The 20,698-nt window shown below is 40.4% G+C and overlaps 1 protein-coding gene across 4 annotated transcripts in view; it reads left to right on the forward strand.

Annotated features, from left to right (window-relative positions):
• Positions 1 to 17,582, forward strand: part of BEST3 (bestrophin 3) — a 69,762-nt gene extending 52,180 nt beyond the window's left edge. For all 4 annotated transcript variants that reach the window (XM_044277154.1, XM_044277153.1, XM_044277155.1 and 1 more), the window contains 7 exons: positions 3,040 to 3,273; positions 4,478 to 4,632; positions 6,863 to 6,940; positions 7,026 to 7,178; positions 7,641 to 7,721; positions 8,435 to 8,586; positions 16,379 to 17,582. In XM_044277154.1, the coding sequence (XP_044133089.1) occupies positions 3,040 to 3,273; positions 4,478 to 4,632; positions 6,863 to 6,940; positions 7,026 to 7,178; positions 7,641 to 7,721; positions 8,435 to 8,586; positions 16,379 to 17,234 (1,709 nt within the window). In that variant the 3' untranslated portion in view covers positions 17,235 to 17,582. The remainder of the gene's footprint in view (positions 1 to 3,039; positions 3,274 to 4,477; positions 4,633 to 6,862; positions 6,941 to 7,025; positions 7,179 to 7,640; positions 7,722 to 8,434; positions 8,587 to 16,378) is intronic.
• The last annotated feature ends 3,116 nt before the right edge of the window (positions 17,583 to 20,698 follow it).

Raw genomic sequence — 20,698 nt, forward strand, 5'->3', positions numbered from 1 at the left:
CATTAGATTTTCTTTTTTTATACCCTTTCTTGCCAGCCACGTTGTGGAGTACTTGGACGCGTGTGATGGAGCATTGTCCTGCATGAAAATCATGTTTTTCTTACCTTGTAGACTTCTTCCTGTACCACTGCTTGAAGAAGGTGTCTTCCAGAAACTGGCAGTAGGACTGGGAGTTGAGCTTGACTCCATCCTCAACCCAAAAAGGCCCCACAAGCTCATCTTTGATGATACCAGCCCAAACCAGTACTCCACCTCCACCTTGCTGGCGTCTGAGTCGGACTGGAGCTCTCTGCCCTTTACCAATCCAGCCATCTGGCCCATCAAGACTCACTCTCATTTCATCAGTCCATAAAACCTTAGAAAAATCAGTCTTGAGATATTTCTTGGCCCAGTATTGACTTTTTAGCTTGTGTGTCTTGTTCAGTGGTGGTCGTCTTTCAGCCTTTCTTACCTTGGCCATGTCTCTGAGTATTGCACACCTTGTGCTTTTGGGCACTCCAGTGATGTTGCAGCTCTGAAATATGGCCAAACTGGTGGCAAGTGGCATCTTGGAAGCTGCACGCTTGACTTTTCTCAGTTCATGGGCAGTTATTTTGCGCCTTGGTTTTTCCACACGCTTCTTGCGACCCTGTTGACTATTTTGAATGAAACGCTTGATTGTTCTATGATCACGCTTCAGAAGCTTTGCAATTTTAAGAGTGCTGCATACCTCTGCAAGATATCTCACTATTTTTGACTTTTCTGAGCCTGTCAAGTCCTTCTTTTGACCCATTTTGCCAAAGGAAAGGAAGTTGCCTAATAATTATGCACACCTGATATAGGGTGTTGATGTCATTAGACCACACCCCTTCTCATTACAGAGATGCACATCACCTAATATGCTTAATTGGTAGTAGGCTTTCGAGCCTATACAGCTTGGAGTAAGACAACATGCATAAAGAGGATGATGTGGTCAAAATACTAATTTGCCTAATAATTCTGCACGTAGTGTAGTAAGGGGCAGGTAACTTTCCTATTGGTTGCTAGGGATGTTGCTAAGCTCAGACAAAGACATTAAAGCCTTCTCATTGGCCCACAAGCGCCACTGCCACTGCCCTGATAATGATAACCTATCCTGAGCACAGGTCATCTATATCTGTCTATATCTTTAAATCTGGCCACCTGCAGCATAAGTATAGAGCTTATATGTTCTTCCCATGTTTGCATTAATTCCACTAGATATCCTCCCAAAGCTCCAAAATCATGTTGATAGGTTGATTGGCTTCCTATAAGTGATGACAATCTCTGTATAGCTATGCTGAGAGCATAAAGGAATATGTGAAATATAAAATTAATGGTATATAGGATAAGTACAAAAAACTATGATTGAAATGACTCTACTCACAAAAAGTTGGGTATATTTGGCTTTTGGGTAAAATTTATGGAAAACGTAAAAAGTTCACTCTACCGTGATGTTATATCATGAAAGAAGGGCATTTAAGTAGAAGCATGCAATGGTGATTTCCTCATCTCAAACAATTTATTGCAACAAAATCCAACACCAGTGTTGGGTATATCCCTACAAAAATGTAAATCTCTCAATAACTTGTCATGTGGCCTTGAGCATCAATTAGAGCTTGACAACGACCTCTCATGCTGTTCACAAGTCGACTTATTGTCTGCTGAGGCATGGCATCCCACTCTTCTTGAAGGGCGGCCCTCAGTCATTGAGGTTCTGAGGTACAGAGTTACGAGCCTCTAAATGGCGACTCAGCTGATCCCATAGGTTTTCAATGGGATTCAGGTCTGGAGAAAGTGCAGGCCAATCCATTTAAGGTACCCCAGTCTCCAGCAGCCGTTCCCTAATGATGCGACCTCGATGAGCTGGCACATTGTCATCCATGAAGATGAAATGATGCATGTGATGTTCCTGTAGAGGCACAATTAGTGGATTAATGATGTTATTCAAGTAGTATTGGCTTGTCACTGTACCATTCACAAAGTGTAGGGCAGTTCTGTATTGACTAGACATACCTATGCACACTGTAACACCACCACCAAAGGCAAACAACTGAACATTGTTGGCGGCCATCATTTCTGCTCAGCGTGAATCAAGTTTTATCTGTGAACAGCACTGAGGCTCACTGGTCCCTTGTCCTGCGTAGATGCTCCCCGTCCCATGCAAGACAATGACAACTGCTGTCAGGTACCCTTGCAGCTCGTCTAGCACGCAGACCATGATGATGTAAATGGTTTTGAATGGTTTGACGTGATACTTGAGTGCCTCTCACCTCCCTTAAATGTGCCTGGAGTTGTGTGGCATTCATCATCTGGTTTCGCAGGGCATTGTTCATAATGAAGTAGTCATCAGTGTGGGATGTGGCCAAAAGACGTCCACTTCTATGTCTTTCTGTGACTCTGTTGCAACCTGCTGATGACACTATGGCGAGGTACTGTTGATTAATTGTCTCATGATATCAAAATGTGAACAGCATGATGAGGAGGACTATTTAAATACCAATTCCAATTGAACCAGGAAATTTATTGGGCAATTCATGGATTAAACACCTGTTGTGAATTTTGCTGTTAAGCAAGTTGTACATAAAGTACTGAAACATTGAACAGTTGGACATGTGCATTCAAAAGTTTACAGAAGGTCACATTAGGTTCAGGTTAGAAAGCATTTTAGGTTCATCCTGAAATTTCACCCACAACCCAAATATTCCGCACATTTTGTGAGCAGTGTATGCTCAAAATATTTCTGCTAACATGAGAACCATACAAACATAGGGAAACTTTCTGACATTCATTAAAGGAAAGATTAGATTTGTGATTTGGAGCTGGTTTTTCTAGAGAACAAACTCTTTAAAACTCACAAACTCTGTGTTATAATATGCTATGACATGTAATCTTTATATCATATTCCAAACCTAGATGAACAATTCTGTAAATAGTTTTGCAGATGGACATCTTTATTTGCATTCTACTGATCATGACAATAAATTTACAACTTTATGCGTACATTACATGTAGCAGTAAGTTATGATTTTTGCCCTACAGGTTTTTATGTCACTCTTGTAGTGAATCGATGGTGGAATCAGTTCGTAAATCTTCCTTGGGCTGACCGACTTATGTTACTCATCTCTAGCTATGTACATGGAAGAGATGAGTATGGACGATTACTTCGCAGGACACTTATGCGTTACGTGAATCTTACATCGCTGCTTATTTTCCGCTCTGTTAGCACTGCAGTATACAAACGATTCCCAACCATGGACCATGTTGTGGAAGCAGGTATGAAAATATCCAATCCTCCAAAATAACTATGTAGTTTAGGTCCCCTAAGATACTTCATGATTAAATTCTAAAAGATATTGGTCTTAAACAGGTAATTAAATCGACCCTCCAGGTGAAGAAAAATGCCCTGAGCTACCAAATGCACTGTATTAGGCTTCAGCGAATCAAGCTTCGGATCAGAGATCCAAAGTCGATTTGTTCAAACACAACAGTATTAATGCTGTCTAAGACCTGTCTCTGTACAGCATTAAAATGTATCGGCTCCGTTTAGGCAAACTTCATTTCACCCAAAGTCACGTAAGACTTCAGTGAATTAATTCGATATTTATTTCTGCATATTTAAAAACATTTAAAATTAGGAATCCGGGTTTGCTACCGAAGTACTAGCCGAGTTTTAGAAAGATACTGAAATTAATACCAAAATAATTCACCAAATTTTTGCGCAACTTCGGCTGAAACGAAGTTTGGCTCCACTGAGCCAATACATTTTAATGCTGAATGGAGACAGCATTGAAGTGTTTGACCGAATCGACTTCAGATCGATGATCCGAAGCTCGATTCGCTCCACACTACACTATCAGGCAGTCTGAAAAGCGGTGAGACCATCTTGGATGGCAAAAGAGGAACTTGGTAATTGACAGATCTGTAACTAAAAAGATGAAGAGGAGGTTACCATGTAAGTGTTCTGTTCATTCCTCAATGTGATTATTTTTTTTTTCTTGAACCAGAGGGTCACTTAGTCACATGATGTAGATTACTCTTTATACTGGGAGCAGGGACAGAAGTTATTGATTATCATCAACGACATGATTACAATGAAGGGTAGCATCTCTATTAATCATCTTCCGCAGATAATATAGGAACCACCTGCTGTTACAGCTATTCTCTGGAACTGTTGTGGCAGTAGGTCATCTCTGCCTCCCCCTACTTCTGTACAGAAGTGGAACAAATCAGAATATACAAAATGGATTTTAAAAAAAGGATTTTTCCAGTATAGATTTTAAATGAGTTAACAAATATTGGTACTCTTTCCCATCCAATGGTGACCAGTAGTGCCCTAACTAAGGACATATGGGGATGATATACTGTACTTATTCTGATAACAATTGTATAAGATCTTCTAACTTACTTATTGCACTACTAACCCAGGGAGATGATGTGTCTATAGTGTCTATAGACTTGTCTGGTTCTTTCTGCACAGGATTTATGACATCAGATGAAAGAAAATTATTTGACAGCCTGCAGTCTCCTCATCTTAAATACTGGGTGCCAGTCATTTGGTTTGGAAATTTAGCTTCAAAGGCCAGGACTGAAGGGAGAATTCGTGACAGTGTTGATCTACAAATAATGTTAAATGTAAGTACAGAATGTGGTACCTACTGTATGTTCCTTCGAAAGGATTCTTTCCTGTTTTGGGGAAAATATTCTACTGAAGCTTGAACTGCATATATAACTGTTAGATTCTCTTTAAGGCCTAAAACTGGATATGTTGTTTTCAGACTTGTGATTGGTCTTTGATGTGGCTTTGACATAGGCAGCTAGGTCTCCAGCATATTAGATCTTGTGTCAAGGACAAATCTAGATTCCCCTCCAAATGAGGGAAAAGGAGAGAAAAGGGAGCGCACAATAGGGTAGTATGTATAACCAGATAAATTAGTACAGTGAGAAATATCCAAACTCACCTTGTAGAGTTGTGCTCAAGTAGGCACAACTCTACTGTAGACTTAGTAGAGATAAGGTATTTTTGCCAGGACTGCAGCTGCAGATTGTATGTTCTTTTGGATGGTATGTCCAGTCCCCCAAAAGGGATTTTCAGTAGAGAAAGAGAAAGTTTCTGCTTCGGTGCGAAATCACTGGAGAAGACGGTCTTAATGAAAGAATTCTTCTTGTTTTAATAGAAACAACGCGTTTCGGGGATCACAATCTCCCCTTCATCAGGTTTCATTATGAAACCTGATGAAGGGGAGATTGTGATCCCCGAAACGCGTTGTTTCTATTAAAACAAGAAGAATTCTTTCATTAAGACCGTCTTCTCCAGTGATTTTGCGCCAAAGCAGAAACTTTCTCTTTGTCTACTCCAGCATATTAGAGGCTTCTTGGTCCAAATGCTTAAAGAGGTTGGCCAATTTTATGGTTACTGATGACCAGTATGTATGGGACATGATTATGTGACACTTACTAATGTAGCCTTTGTTGAAATTGTGAACCGTTTTCTATATTTTATAAGGTATACTCCCTTGTTTACAATTTTTTTGGTCCTGTCCACACAGAGGTCCTGTCCATAAAATGGATTCTGATGGAAGGTCATGTGACCAGGGAAATCACCTCCATGCGATGTCTTCTCTGTTCAAATGGCAGGGGAAGTGTATTTGAATCGAGAAGATGCTCTCAATTAGAGCTAAAGGCATTTGCTCTACTGCTCCAAATTGTCTTAATCCTAGGATTTTACTTGCATGGAAGAAACAGCACTGACACCAAGCAGGGCCAAAGCAGTTCTTATTTATTACAGGAAGTTAAGCAGTTTATATATCATCAGAGAGGGCATCCCCCCTAAGGCTCTTTGCATTGTTCCATTGGCTAGAATACAAAAATATGAAAAGAGATAACACTTGGCATCTGCACATTGTGCATTGTTTTACAAACTGTGGTATGCAAACGATGTAACTAGGTGCCAGCTCCATCTTGTAATGGCTTCACACTAACAGCAGTAAGGCATACATCATATATGACACAACAAGGAGGAGGGTCGAGTACATAAGGCATTGTCTGAGAGCTGGAGGATATGGGGGTCATCTTAGTTGATCAAGAATGATATCCACATCTCTATCAGTCCCCCCTTGTATCTCATTCTTTCCCCAATCTAAGTAGGTTCTGCAATCTGTCCCATTGTACCTGTTGGTTGTTTCACCACTTTGGAGACAACCTATGCTTATTGGATAGACTCCCTCGTAATGGACTTATACAATCTGAAGTCAGATTCTCACCTATCCCTAATACAGAATATATGGTGGCGATGTTGAGTGGTGGATGCGTAGTTGGGTTTCAGTCTTGAACTTCTCGATTATTGTGAACATAAAAAACTATTGATACTGAGAATCTTTGAGCAATACTATTCATGGATCACTGGGCTGGAAGTATCGGACCGTAACATCTTTGTTCTTTCTTTACACAATTTTTTCACCGCCCAGAAACCTGTTTTTTTTCTATCTCATTTAGAATCCATATTCTTTGAGTCAGGATCAGCAGTCACACAAGGGGGAACAAGAAACACCATCCTTTCACGTCTCCAGACTCAACATGGAGGTGATTTGCCTTGTCACATGACCCTCCATGAGCAACCATTTTATGGACAGGACCTCTGTGTCGACGGCACAAGACTTGGCAAACAAGGGGCATACCTTATAAAATATAGAAAATGGTACAGAATTTCAACAAAGACTACATTAGTAAGTGTCATATAATCCTCTCACAAAGACCTTTGTCAACAATAACCAGAAGGTGGCCAACCCCTTTAAATATGTATAGAAGCGTGTGTATTAATGTGGTTTCACTGAATTGGAGATTGTTAATATGATCTTTATCTTAGGAGATGAACCGTTATAGGTCGTGGTGTGGTTTACTCTTTGGTTACGATTGGGTTGGTATTCCTCTGGTGTACACACAGGTACGTATATGCTTTTTTAAATTATATTTGTCATGAATTCAAATGTGAGTATTTGTAAATATTAACCATAAGCCTTCTTTTTCAGGTAGTTACACTGGCTGTGTATACATTCTTTTTTGCTTGCATTATTGGACGTCAGTTTTTAGACCCTAGTCAATCATACACAGGACATGATCTGGATCTCTATATTCCCATATTCACTCTCCTGCAGTTCTTTTTCTATGCAGGCTGGTTAAAGGTAAAGATTTCTGACTAAAGTTTACTCACCACAAATGCTGTAAGTATAGTACACACATTTGGGAACATATAATGGGGGATATTTACAACAGTCTTAAACTATCACATGCACCATCATTTTTAAGAGGTAAAGAACTGCTTGTGAATGTCCATGTGCCAGAACTGAAATCTGCACCATCAACAGAGCTGTTGTAAATTTCTATTATAATCTATGCAAGCTTCCTGATGTAGATTATAATATGTGTGCTTGGCCATACATTACCCTACACTGCCCACTTGCCACTCCATCTGGTTTTAAAAAAAGTAACGAGTGGGGTGCAAAACCCCCCAAAAATTTGCAAAATTTTGCACATGTAGGGTGTGCGCCAAATTTTGAAACTGTTTAACTCCAGTTGGTTAATATCCTTAATATGTTGAGAAAGGTTGGTTTAAGAAAAAATGTATGCTTTGATTGTTCCTACAGGTGGCTGAGCAGCTCATTAACCCATTTGGTGAAGATGATGATGATTTTGAGACTAACTGGTGCATAGATAGAAATCTACAGGTTAGTTTATCCCAAATGATTTCTTTTTATTATATTTTGGAGCACAAAAAGTTTGTAAAGTTTGTGTGAAATCCATAAAGGTCACTCTGGCAAGCAAACTTCTTAGAGTTTGTGTGTAGGTATGACCACATGGTGCATTTGTGGTTGCGATGTGGCCTTGTTGTGCTCGAGTGGCCATTAACAATGAAGACCCACTGAACAGTGCGGCCTTCATTTGTTTAATTAGAGCGCACTGTCACAACCATGACAACGACGCCATGTGGTTGTACCCTTAAAATATGTATGGTTGCCCTGTGTTTGAGCAGAATTTGCCCAGGTACAGAACTCTGGATTCCGTGTACACAGAAAAGAAAAATTTTAGTCCTAGCATGTGTGTGCTGTGTATGTGTAGTGTGTGTGTAATATGAAGAGATTAGAGTGTAAGGGTAGTTAGTGTCACACACTGCTTTTTGTGTTGACGTAGTTTTTTAGCCAAAGCCAAAAGTGGGTTGGAAGGGTATGAGTAATTTAAAGAAATGCCTCATACTTCTGCTTCCTGCTGAATCCACTTCTGGATTTGGTTAAAAAAACTGCATCACAACTTCCGCAAAAATCTGTGTGTGCCACATCCAAGTCCTACTGGGAATTTTTGGGTGTGACTACTGTCTAGGTACAGCACTATGAAATAGGATAGCATTATATAAAATATAATAGTATACATTTATTGCTTGTAGGTTTCCCTCTTGGCTGTAGATGAAATGTATATGAACTTACCAAAGATGAATAGAGACATCTATTGGAATGACACTGATGCACGACCACCATACACACTGGCAGCTGCTGACTACTGTATTCCTTCATTTTTGGGATCAACAGTCCATATGGGGTAATTATCACTATTTGACTCTATGTGTACATTTATATAGTATGCATCATTTCACTGCCATTACTATTTTATAGTAAATGATGTCTTGTCTTTAGTGATCTACAGTGATCAGCCAAAACATAAAAACTGCTGCCAGATGAAGTGCATAATGTTGATTATCTTGTGGCAATGGCACCTTGGAGGTGTGGGATATACTGTAGTAGACAGCAAGTAAATAGTTAATTCTTGAAGTTGATGTTTTAGAAGCTGGAAAAATTGGAAAATGTAAGGACCCCAGTGATTTTCAGAATAGCCAAATTCTAATGGCTAGACAACTTGGTCAGAGCATCTAAAAAATGGCAGGTCTTGTGGGGTGTATGTAGTAATTAGTAGCTACCAAACTATTTTCTAAACAAGGACAGCCAGTGAACTGGAGTCAAGGGCATCCAAAGCTCATTGATGCACTTGATGAGGGATGACTAACCCATTTGGCTGTCATGGTAAGTGGGGAAAGGAAGAACACCAAATAAACAAACTGCAACAGTAACACAGACTAGGCCCCAAAGCTAGTGAGAAGGGGGATGGTAACCTCCTAGTTATCCCTGAGCCTCTCCCTGACTGCTGACAGTATAAGCTAATCCTAATGGTGGGAGAACTCATACAACGGAACCTAAGACCTGCTGAAACTGTCACACACCTTAAATTATGGAGCAGGGATGAGGCTGCCGGGACCTTCCACCATGAAGGGACCAGCGTCTCACTGAGACCTAGACACAACACACACAAAGTAGAAACAGGAGGACTTAGCTTGAGATGAGTAAGAAGCAGGAGAACCTCTAGCAACCAGCTTAGAACTCCAGAAGGCAATAACAACTGCAAGGTCTGCAGTGAGAGGCGGGCTTAAATAGAGCCACTAAAAAGCAAATGAGCAGAACCTGTGGAGAGGTGAGATCCTGCCCACAACAATAGACAGCAAGGAAAAACAGAAAGACCTGTCAGATAGACTTACGTGCTGCAAGTCTATCTGATCTTCTCAGACCTCTCACAGGGCAGGCAGTGACATTGGCCCAGTCAAGAGCTTCTGTAGCACAAATACGCTCTGCAATGCTCATGTGTTGGTACATTTCTATATGTCTCAGTTTTGCAAGTATCTTTAAAAAGTTATTTTGACATGTATAGTAGATATAAAAAGTCTACACACCCTTGATGAAATGTCAGGTTTCTGTAATGTAAAAAAATGAGACAAAGATAAATTATTTCAGAACTTTTGCCACCTTTAATGTGACCTATACACTGTACCACTCAATTGAAAAACAAACTGAAATCTTTTAGGTGGGGGAAGAAAAAATAAATAAATGAATAAATAAATGATGTGGTTGCATTAGTGTGCACACCCTCTCATAACTGGGGATGTAGCTGTATTCAGAATTAAGCAATCACATTCAAAATCATGTTAAATAGGAGTCAGCATACACCTGCCATCATTTAAAGTGCCTCTGATTAACCCCAAATAAAGTTCAGCTGCTCTAGTTGGTCTTTCCTGAAATTTCTTAGTCGCATTCCACAGCAAAAGCCATGGTCCACAGAGAGCTTCTAGCATCAGAGGGATCTCATTGTTAAAAGGTATCAGTCAGAAGAAGGGTACAAAAGAATTTCCAAGACATTAGATATACCATGGAACACAGTGAAGACATCATCATCAAGTGGAGAAAGTATGGCACAACAGTGACATTACCAAGAACTGGACGTCCCTCCTGAATTGATGAAAAAATGAGAAGAAAACTGGTCTGGGGGGCTACCAAGGGGCCTACAGCAACATTAAAGGAGCTGCACGAATATCTGGCAAGTATTGGCTGTGTGGTACATGTGACAACAATCTCCCATATTCTTCATATGTCTGGACTATAGGGTAGAGTGGCAAGACAAAAGCCTTTTCTTACAAAGAAAAAGATACAAGCCAGGCTGCATTTTGCAAAAACACATCTTAAGTCTCCCAAAAGCATGTGGGAAAAGGTGTTATGGTCTGATGAAACCAAGGTTGAACTTTTTGTTGTTAAATATTGTAACGGACCGTTTCAGCAGACAAGGGGTTAAGATCCGTTTAGGCGATATGCCCCTTTCTGAGAGACAGGCACAGCTACTGCAGAACACCAACCTCCCGAACTGGATACAAAATAGCACTCCAAACTGAAACCTCACAAATAGCTGCCGGCAGACGAACAGGAAAAGCGTACAATCCGTGTACACTCCTGGCAATCAGTCTCTAACAGCATACAGGGAATCCCCCCAATAACGAGACAAGGCTCCGTCTTGAGGGTCAAACAGTGCTCTGACTGTACTTCAGGTACAGCCTCTTTTATTCATAAAAACATACATAGTACTGCCCACAGGGTTTTGAAAGCCAACCAATCAATATCTTACAACACACAATGCAAGTACCGCAACCAATAGTTCTCGCCCCCTAGAGGACCAGAAGGGAGACTGCGACACAGAACCGATACAACATATCCCCACAATGCATCATGGTTTCCTCCTCTCTGCCTGGGAGACAACCGAGGGCAATCCAATTATCTCTCAGGACAAAGGGGAGATCGCCAATACACATGTGGAGACAACAGGACAGACATCACCACCCAAACACACAATGGGACAATGGGACAATAGAACCACACCCAGCATATTCCTCCCAAGCTGACAAGTTACACTTATAAATTGTTACAACTTTGTGAGGTTACATTGTCCATACATATAACTTACATCAATTTAAACAGTATAACTTGGGGACAAACCTATCCAAAATTCACTTGAATAGGTTCAGGGGTTTAAAAGTTAGCAAAAGTATCTCAAAGGGCCGTAATCCTGGGGCAGGAGGCTGGCAAACAGCCCCCTCCAAAACACTGTGGCGAGGTTGGTTTCGCCACAAATATATTTTATAATTAAAGAGCTTGTAGAAAAAGGCACAGATGGTACAATGCTGTGTCTTGGAGATCATGAAAAAGCATCACGCGACACGTAAACATTATATAAGCATAAACACATCATGGGTGAGATACATCAGTAAGGCATACAGGAAGATGGTGATCAAAACCACCCAGATATAGAGGATCCCAGCCCTGGAGGATAACAGACATACATGACAGACAACAAGACAAAGACAAGGGGAAGAGAAGGGGGGGGGAGGGAAGGGGGCAGGGGTATTTGCGCTGACAAAAATCGGAAATAGTTTATAAAGTGGCATCTAAACTCTGCAGCCACGCCTGGTAGTCGCTAGAATCCTTATATAAAATCCAAGGGGACCAGATTTTTAGGTATTTAGCAACATTCCCTTCATCCTCTGCCGTGAGCTCCTCCATTCTATGAATTTTTTCAAAGGTTTCGAGCCAATCCCTAAAGTGGGGGTGTTTGTAGTCTTCCAATATCTGGGTATGACCAAGCGAGCAGCCTGCACAAAAAAAACTTAATAGACCCCTTTTCAGGATAGAAATAGAACCAGGGAGCATAGAAAACAAGGACCCTTCCAGAGTCCTTTGTGTAGTGGAGCCACTAACCCGGTCATATAGATCATTTAAGGTCTTCCAAAAGGGAATTAATCGACTATAATGCCACCAAATATGGGCCATGGTACCTGTCTCTTGCTCAGAACGCCAACAGGTGCTTGGACAGGACGGATAATTAAGAGTGCAAGAGAACAGGAGTCCTGTACCACCTAGACATGATCTTAAAATTCTGCTCTTGTAAGTTGCAACTTATGGACGATTTATGTGATAAAGCGAATGCCTTTCCCCATTGTCCAGTGGAGAAGGATTTACCCAATTCCCTCTCCCACGCCCTTACATAAGGCAAGGATGAATGGGGCCCTCCTGGAGCAGCCCGTAGACCAGAGACACTGAATGAGTGGGTGGTGAAGGTTGGAGACAAAGAGATTCTAAAGGAGTAAAATCTCTGGCTAGAGCTAGGTTGAACTTTTTGGCCATAAATCCAAAAGATATGTTTGGCGCAAAAAAAAAACACTGCACGTCACCAAAAGAACACCATACCCACAGTGAAGTATGGTGGTGGCAGCATCATGCTTTGGGGTTGTTTTTCTCCAGCTGGAACTGGGATCTTAGTTAAGCTAGAGGGAATTATGAACAGTTCCAAATACCAGTCAATATTGGCATAAAACCTTCATGCTTCTGCTAGAAAGCTGAACATGAAGAGGAACTTCATCTTTCAGCATGACAACGACCCAAAGCATACATTCAAATCAACAAAGGAATGGCTTCACCAAAAGAAGATTAAAGTTTTGGAATGGCCCAGCCAGAGCAAAGACCTAAATCCAATTGAAAATCTGTGGGGTGATCTGAAGAGGGCTGTGCACAGGAGATGCCCTCGCAATCTGACAGATTTGGAGTGTTTTTGCAAAGAAGAGTGGGCAAATCTTGCCAAGTCAAAATGTGTCATGCTGATAGACTCATACCCAAAAAGACTGAGTGCTGTAATAAAATCAAAAGGTGCTTCAACAAAGTATTAGTTTAAGGGTGTGCACACTTATGCAACCATATTATTTTATTATTATATTTTTTCTTCTCTCCACCTAAAAGATTTCAGTTTGTTTTTCAATTGAGTTGAACAGTTTATAGGTCACATTAAAGGTGGAAAAAGTTCTGAAATTATTTATATTTGTCAAATTTTTTTTACAGCACAGAAACCTGACATTTTAACAGGGATGTGTAGACTTTTTATATCCACTGTATACCAGGATGTGTTTTAATATGTTTTGTTGTATTTTGTTCCTTGATGCTTTCTGTGGAAGTTAGAACCATATAGATAATGTACCAGACAACAAAAGACTAGGTAGTATACAATTTAAGCTTCTGATTCATAGTAGATCCATCCTGTAAACCAGGGATCAGCAACCTTCGACACTCCAGCTGCTGTTAAACTGCAACTCCCAGCATGCAAACTTACTGGGATGTTCCTATAACTCCTACAGGATTAGGGCCCATGCACACGAACTTATTTTCTTTCTGTGTCCGTTCCATCATTCATGTCCGTTCCATGTGGGTCCGCATAAAAAAAAAAAAAGAAGGTACTCTCTGCATTCCGTTTCCGTATGTCCGTATTTCCAGACAAGGATAGTACTGTTCTATTAGAGGCCAGCTGTTCCGTTCCGGACCGCAAAATATATACGGTCGTGTGCATGAGGCTTTAAAAGGAGGATTCTGGGAGTTGTAGTTTCGGAACAGCTGGAGTGCCAGAGGTTGGTTATCCCTGCTGTAAGCCTTTACCTTTTAGATTTACCCCTTCCCGATCTCCCTGGGTCTTTAACCATGCCATGCGTTTTACATAGCAGACACCTTAAACTAATTGTGACCATGGCATCTGACAGGCTTTTCATGAAAGTAGTGGACTTCCAGGGTCCGAACAGCTCCCCCACACCAACATTAGGGGAGCCGTTTGTTCATTGTGGTAGCCTTCTAAAGGCTCTGAGACTCTGAGACACCTATGTTCCTATGGACTCTCCCTATGCCAGGGCTCCATAGGCAGATATGATAATTCATTGCAGTCCATGGGAGAAGAAATCTAACGATCGCATGTTCAAATACCCTGGGGGACTCAAAGTAAGTGAAAAAAAGAATGTAAAAGAGTTTTAAAAAATATTTAAAAAAAAATATGTAACGACAATTCAAATGATCCCCCTTTTTCCATAGTAAAAAATAAACAAGGAAAAATAAAGATTATTTGCATCGCCACATCCCAAAACACGTATACTATTAAAATACTGTATATACATACCAGTATTTATACCGTGAACGCCGCAACGCTTTTTCATTTCTGTACCTTTCAAAAAAGGAATAAAAAGTGATCAAAAAGTTGTACAGACACCAAAATATTATCTATAAAAACTACAGATCGCCCCTCAAAAAAATTAGCCATAAATATTAAAAAGTTATGGTGGTTAGTGTTTTTTTTACGTTTTTATTTCATTAACTATTAAAACACAAGAAAAACTATATATATGTAATCATACTGAACCAGAGAATGAAGGTAACAGGTCAGTTTTTCCACATAGCAATCCATAAAAACTAAATCCCATAAAACTATAGTGGAATTATGTTTTTTTTTTTTTTATTGTACCCCATTTGGAATTTTTTTCCAGCTTCTCACTACTGCCTATGCAAGATTAAATGGTGCCAATAGAATGTGCATGAAACAAGCCATACGGCAAGGTGAATTGAAAAATAAAAAAAGTTATGGTTCTGGGAAGTCAGAGAGTAAAAACAAAAAAGCAAAAACAGAAAATCACATGGTCAGAAAGGGGTTTATATACCATGACACCGAGGCATTCAGAATTCATTCAATTTTGCATTTTTTTTTGCATGTGTCTTTATCATGGTGACACTTTCAGTCATCAAATAATACAAGAATACCTAAATATTTATTTTATTGCACTGTGTTTTTTTAAAATAGAAATATAGCTATAGGGAGTGCTGTGGTAACTCCTAAGCCCTGGTTGGCTGACGGGGCCTTAAGGCTCCTCTGCCACATAAGAAGACAACAGTATTGAAAATGATAAATAGATGGCCTTTTACAGATTTTGCCTTTGGGCCCAGGAACATCAAGTTATCCCTTTCTGTTAAAAGAATATCTCGATAAGTTGATTGCAGGTTTCTTACTGGTGGAAAACCCAATGATCTGCTCTAATCTAAACATGATAACAATTGTTAATTTTTCCTGCAGCCCCCACAAAGTGGGACTTAAAGGGGATGTCCCCTTTTCTAGCTCTTTTTTTCTGACCCTCCCAGCATGGCCAGTCCTGCGGTCTTGAGAACATTTAACTTGAACCCCACTGTTGGGTTCCGTCTCCATCCCTCCCTTTACTGTGCCACTGGTGCCGTAGCTCAGCAGTTGTCACCTGTGTGTCACATCACTGGGTCCCGGGACTGTCTTGGTTAGTCGTTGGCTGCAGAGGTCATGTGACCTGCATCAAACAAGATGTTGATGAGGATAGTTAAAGGACCAGTGGCACACAAGGGGGTGAGAACGAGTGCAAACCCAGTGGCTGGGATCAGGTAAGTAGGCTCACCACCACAGGTCCGGCCATGCTGGGAGGTCTGAAAAAAGCACCAAAAAGGTGGACATTAATGAGCTGAGCTATCTATGTAATGCTTAAATACGGTGAGTCCTACATAGCGAGATCCACCACTCTGGTTAATAAAGTCATGATTAGGGTACCCCTCTATTTACTTCCCCAACTCCTTTGCTTTTGTGTATGTCTTGATTGTTCAGCATATTTAATGGGTTTGTTTCATGAAGACCCTCTCTTGAGATCCATCTCTGTGGGTCTATGCCAAAAGATAAAGGAGTTACCTTCTTTATCTATAATTTAAGCAACTGTGTGTGAAACTGCACACCTATCCCATCCACTTCTGTAGATTCAAGAACATGTGATGGACATGCCAATCAGCCTCCTCCACTGATGCACACAGGAAAGCAGGAATACTTAGTGTGTTTCAATGGAGGAGGCTGACTGACGTCTCATCACACGCTCCTGCATCTGCACATTCAAGCCATTCATGTAAAGTACTACATTAGGCTGTGACTGCAGGTTCCCCCATGAAAATAAGCTGTTTGCTGGGGTGTTAGGAAGCTGTACTCATGGCAAACAACTGATTATTCTGGCAACTTCAATATGAAAGGGGTTGTCTGTTATGAGGTGATGGGTTGCCAATGTTGTTCATGTCTACTTGTGCTCCTGCCAATATCTTAGCATCAGTATGCCAGAACAAATGATAGGTCAAAATTACTTTCCTCTTTTTGCTTGTTGTAGACTTCCTGACTCTGTTTTTCTACATGAAGACTGGTTTCTAGATGAGGAAAAACACAAAAGACAAAATTCTGTTCTTCGAAGAGTAAAGAGGTTTTTAAGTTTTCATGAACATCCCGAGTCTCCTGTCAGATCTACATACAGTCGACAAGAAAGTGATGCATCAAATATGTTTTTCCCTACTGAACCAAGTTATATTGGTAGTTTCCATGATGTCCCTCCTCAAAGATCCCACTTATTACATGGTAAAAGACGTGAATCTGTTGAGAAAAATTCTAAGCTGGGAATTCATAGGGCTGATCTATCTGTTATTCGGGAATCTAGCAGATCAAATACATCACAAAGGCAGTCTTCTGGTGATAGCAATACACATATTTCTCCCCTACAAGTGCCTCACGTTGTGATTACTACAGCTTCTGAAACTGTTCTCCAGAGTTATGCCAAGTTGCAGTCAACTCCACCTGTAGACATATATAAACAAGAAAATGCAGACCACAGTCAGTATGAAGAGAAAAAAGATGGACAGCAGCCTATGGAGCTTCTTTCCAAAGAGAATGACCAAGAGGTTTCAGAAAAGATGCAAGTAGATGTAGAAAAGGAAAAAGCAGAAAAGACCATTAAAGAACAACAGGAACCTTTCCAAAGATGGAGTGAAACACTGTCTCCAACGCAAAATCTTCTGTCAAGCGCACAACCACCAAGTACATTATTGCAGAACATCCCTCTGACTTTAGCAAATGAAGCTTCTGTACAAGAAAATAACTCGTCATTAAGTCCAACTGATGAAGTGCTGCATTTATTAGAACATATCAATGCTAAAGAAACTGATATAGTGGATTTTCATGATGAAAAGAAATAAAGTGTGTAGAACAATTTGATAACTGAAACCTTAATAGAGAAAAGAAATGCTTTTACAAACATATTTGGAATATTAAAAGGATTCTTTATAACATTTGTCCTCTTCTTTGGGCTAATGTTGTGTAAAGGTATGTAATGTAACTTGTACAGTATTCTAGACTTCTTGGTATCATAGAGGGAGGTCCACTGCTTGTGGCCTTCCTCTGTTACCCAGGATGGAGAGACGCTAACAAATAAAAGCTGTGGTCGACCTGACCCATCCGTGTATTATATGGGTGGACATTTACTTGAATGGCTGGCATCTACAGTGGGATGCGAAAGTTTGGGCAACCTTGTTAATCGTCATGATTTTCCTGTATAAATCGTTGGTTGTTACGATAAAAAAATGTCAGTTCAATATATCATATAGGAGACACACACAGTGATATTTGATAAGTGAAATTAAGTTTATTGGATTTACAGAAAGTGTGCTATAATTGTTTAAACAAAATTAGGCAGGTGCATAAATTTGGGCACTGTTGTCATTTTATTGATTCCAAAACCTTTAGAACTAATTATTGGAACTCAAATTGGCTTAGTAAGCTCAGTGACCCCTGACCTACATACACAGGTGAATCCAATTATGAGAAAGAGTATTTAAGGGGGTCAATTGTAAGTTTCCCTCCTCTTTTAATTTTCTCTGAAGAGTAGCAACATGGGGGTCTCAAAACAACTCTCAAATGACCTGAAGACAAAGATTGTTCACCATCATGGTTTAGGGTAAGGATACAGAAAGCTGTCTCCGAGATTTCAGCTGTCTGTTTCCACAGTTAGGAACATATTGAGGAAATGGAAGATCACAGGCTCAGTTCAAGTTAAGGCTCGAAGTGGCAGACCAAGAAAAATCTTGGATAGACACAAGCGACGAATGGTGAAAACAGTCAGAGTCAACCCACAGACCAGCACCAAAGACCTACAACATCATCTTGCTGCAGATGGAGTCACTGTGCATTGTTCAACCATTAGGCGCACTTTACACAAGGAGATGCTGTATGCAAGAGTGATGCAGAGGAAGCCTTTTCTCCGCCCACAGCACAAAAAGTGCCGCTTGAGGTGGGCTAAAGCACATTTGGACAAGCCAGCTTCATTTTGGAATAAGGTGCTGTGGACTGATGAAACTAAAATTGAGTTATTTGGCCATAACAAGGGGCGTTATGCATGGAGGAAAAAGAACACAGCATTCCAAGAAAAACACCTGCTACCTACAGTAAAATATGGTGGTAGTTCCATCATGCTGTGGGGCTGTGTGGCCAGTGCAGGGACTGGGAATCTTGTCAAAGTTGAGGGACGCATGGATTCCACTCAGTATCAGCAGATTCTGGAGACCAATGTCCAGGAATCAGTGACAAAGCTGAAGCTGCACCGTGGCTGGATCTTTTAACAAGACAACGATCCTAAACACTGCTCAAAATCCACTAAGGCATTTATGCAGAGGAACAAGTACAACGTTCTGGAATGGCCATCTCAGTCCCAGACCTGAATATAATTGAAAATCTGTGGTGTGACTTAAAGAGAGCTGTCCATGCTCGGAAGCCATCAAACCTGAATGAACTAAAGATGTTTTGTAAAGAGGAATGGTCCAAAATACCTTCAACCAGAATCCAGACTCTCATTGGAACCTACAGGAAGCGTTTAGAGGCTGTAATTTCTGCAAAAGGAGGATCTACTAAATATTGATTTCATTTCTTTTTTGTGGTGCCCAAATTTATGCACCTGCCTAATTTTGTTTAAACAATTATAGCACATTTTCTGTAAATCCAATAAACTTCATTTCACTTCTCAAATATCACTGTGTGTGTCTCCTATATGATATATTTAACTGACATGTTTTATCGTAACAACCAACGATTTATACAGGAAAATCATGACGATTAACAAGGTTGCCCAAACTTTCGCATTCCCACTGTATATGGTCAGCTCAACTTTCCCAACCAGTGAAAATACAATGACTCTAATAAAACCTGCTACAAGAGATACAAAGGCATGTGACTGTTGCAAAGGGGAGATAATGCTAATGTAGGTGATGTAAGGATTGTTTTGAAAACGGTGCCTTTCCAAGCTTACCACAAAGTCACCACTTCAGTTCAGTGAAAGGGTATGGATAGTGAGCAGAATTTATGTTCCTTGCAATGACCAACTTGACCAAAAATAAAAGTATTCAATGTGAAACTGCTGCCATGATTGTTTCCTTCTGGTACTAGAGTCTTCAGAATGCAATGATTGGTTTTCAGCCCCTTTGTTGCCCAAATACTCTGCTGTACACAGAACACTAGACTATTTCACACAATAATATTATAACCCATCCAGGGACAAATCCAGGATTGTAACCTGATAAAAATAAAAAATTATTGCCCACTGTGGCACTTTTTCCTTAATTTGGTCGTCTCCTTGGTCAACACAAGAAGGAAAATAAAAGTAGAAAATAGAACCACCTAAACACATTGTCAGCGACGAATATAAGTCTTATGGGGTCATTTATTAAACAGTTGTAAAGTAGAACTGGCTTAGTTGCCCATAACAACCAATCAGATTCCACCTTTCATTTTCGACAGCTCCTTTGGAAAATAAAAGGTGTACTCTGATTGGTTGCTATGGGCAACTAAGCCAGTTCTAATTTACACCAGTTTGATAAATGACCCCATAAGACTATACACACACTAATATGTCCAATAATATCACCATATATCGACCATATAATATAAGTAAGTCAGAAACCAGGTCCATACAGGTGCTCTGCTGAGTATTATCATGTTGCAGAGTGCAGATTATAAAAGAGAATGTTGCACTGATTCAGACACAGTCAAAGGCAGAATGCATAGCACTCACAGGACCTGTTAACTCTGCTCATATGTCTGTTTTACTAAATACTTGTATTCCCCACAGTACACAGGTCTCATCATACATAGTAGGAACTTCATTACGTGCAGTAATCATTGAATTCAGGTATTTCATTCAGTCCCATTGACACATGAATAAATTCTAGCCCGTAGACATGCAATTTGCCTGTACAAACATTTGTGAAATAATGGGTCCATCTAAAGATCTCACTGACTTCCAACATGGTACCGTAATGGATGCCACCATTGCAACAAGTCAGTAATGACATTTCTTCCCCCCTAGCTAATCTATGATCAGAGTGATATTATTCCATAATAGAAGCGTGTAGGAACCACAGGAACTCAGCCACTAAGTGGCAGACCATGTAGAAGGTACAGAGTGGGGTCACTGAGTCACTGAGTGCTGAGTTCCACCTCCTCTGCCATTAACATCAGCACAGAAACTGTGTGCCGGGTGCTTCATGGCATAGGTTACCATGAACAAGCAGCTGCATACAAGCTTTATATCTCAAAAGACAATGCGAAGCCCAGATGGAGCGGTGTAAAGCACGCCACTACTGGACTCTGGAGCAGTGGAAGCGAGTTTTGT

Source organism: Bufo gargarizans, chromosome 2 (assembly GCF_014858855.1).
Source record: "Bufo gargarizans isolate SCDJY-AF-19 chromosome 2, ASM1485885v1, whole genome shotgun sequence".
NCBI classification, from domain to species: Eukaryota; Metazoa; Chordata; class Amphibia; order Anura; family Bufonidae; genus Bufo; species Bufo gargarizans.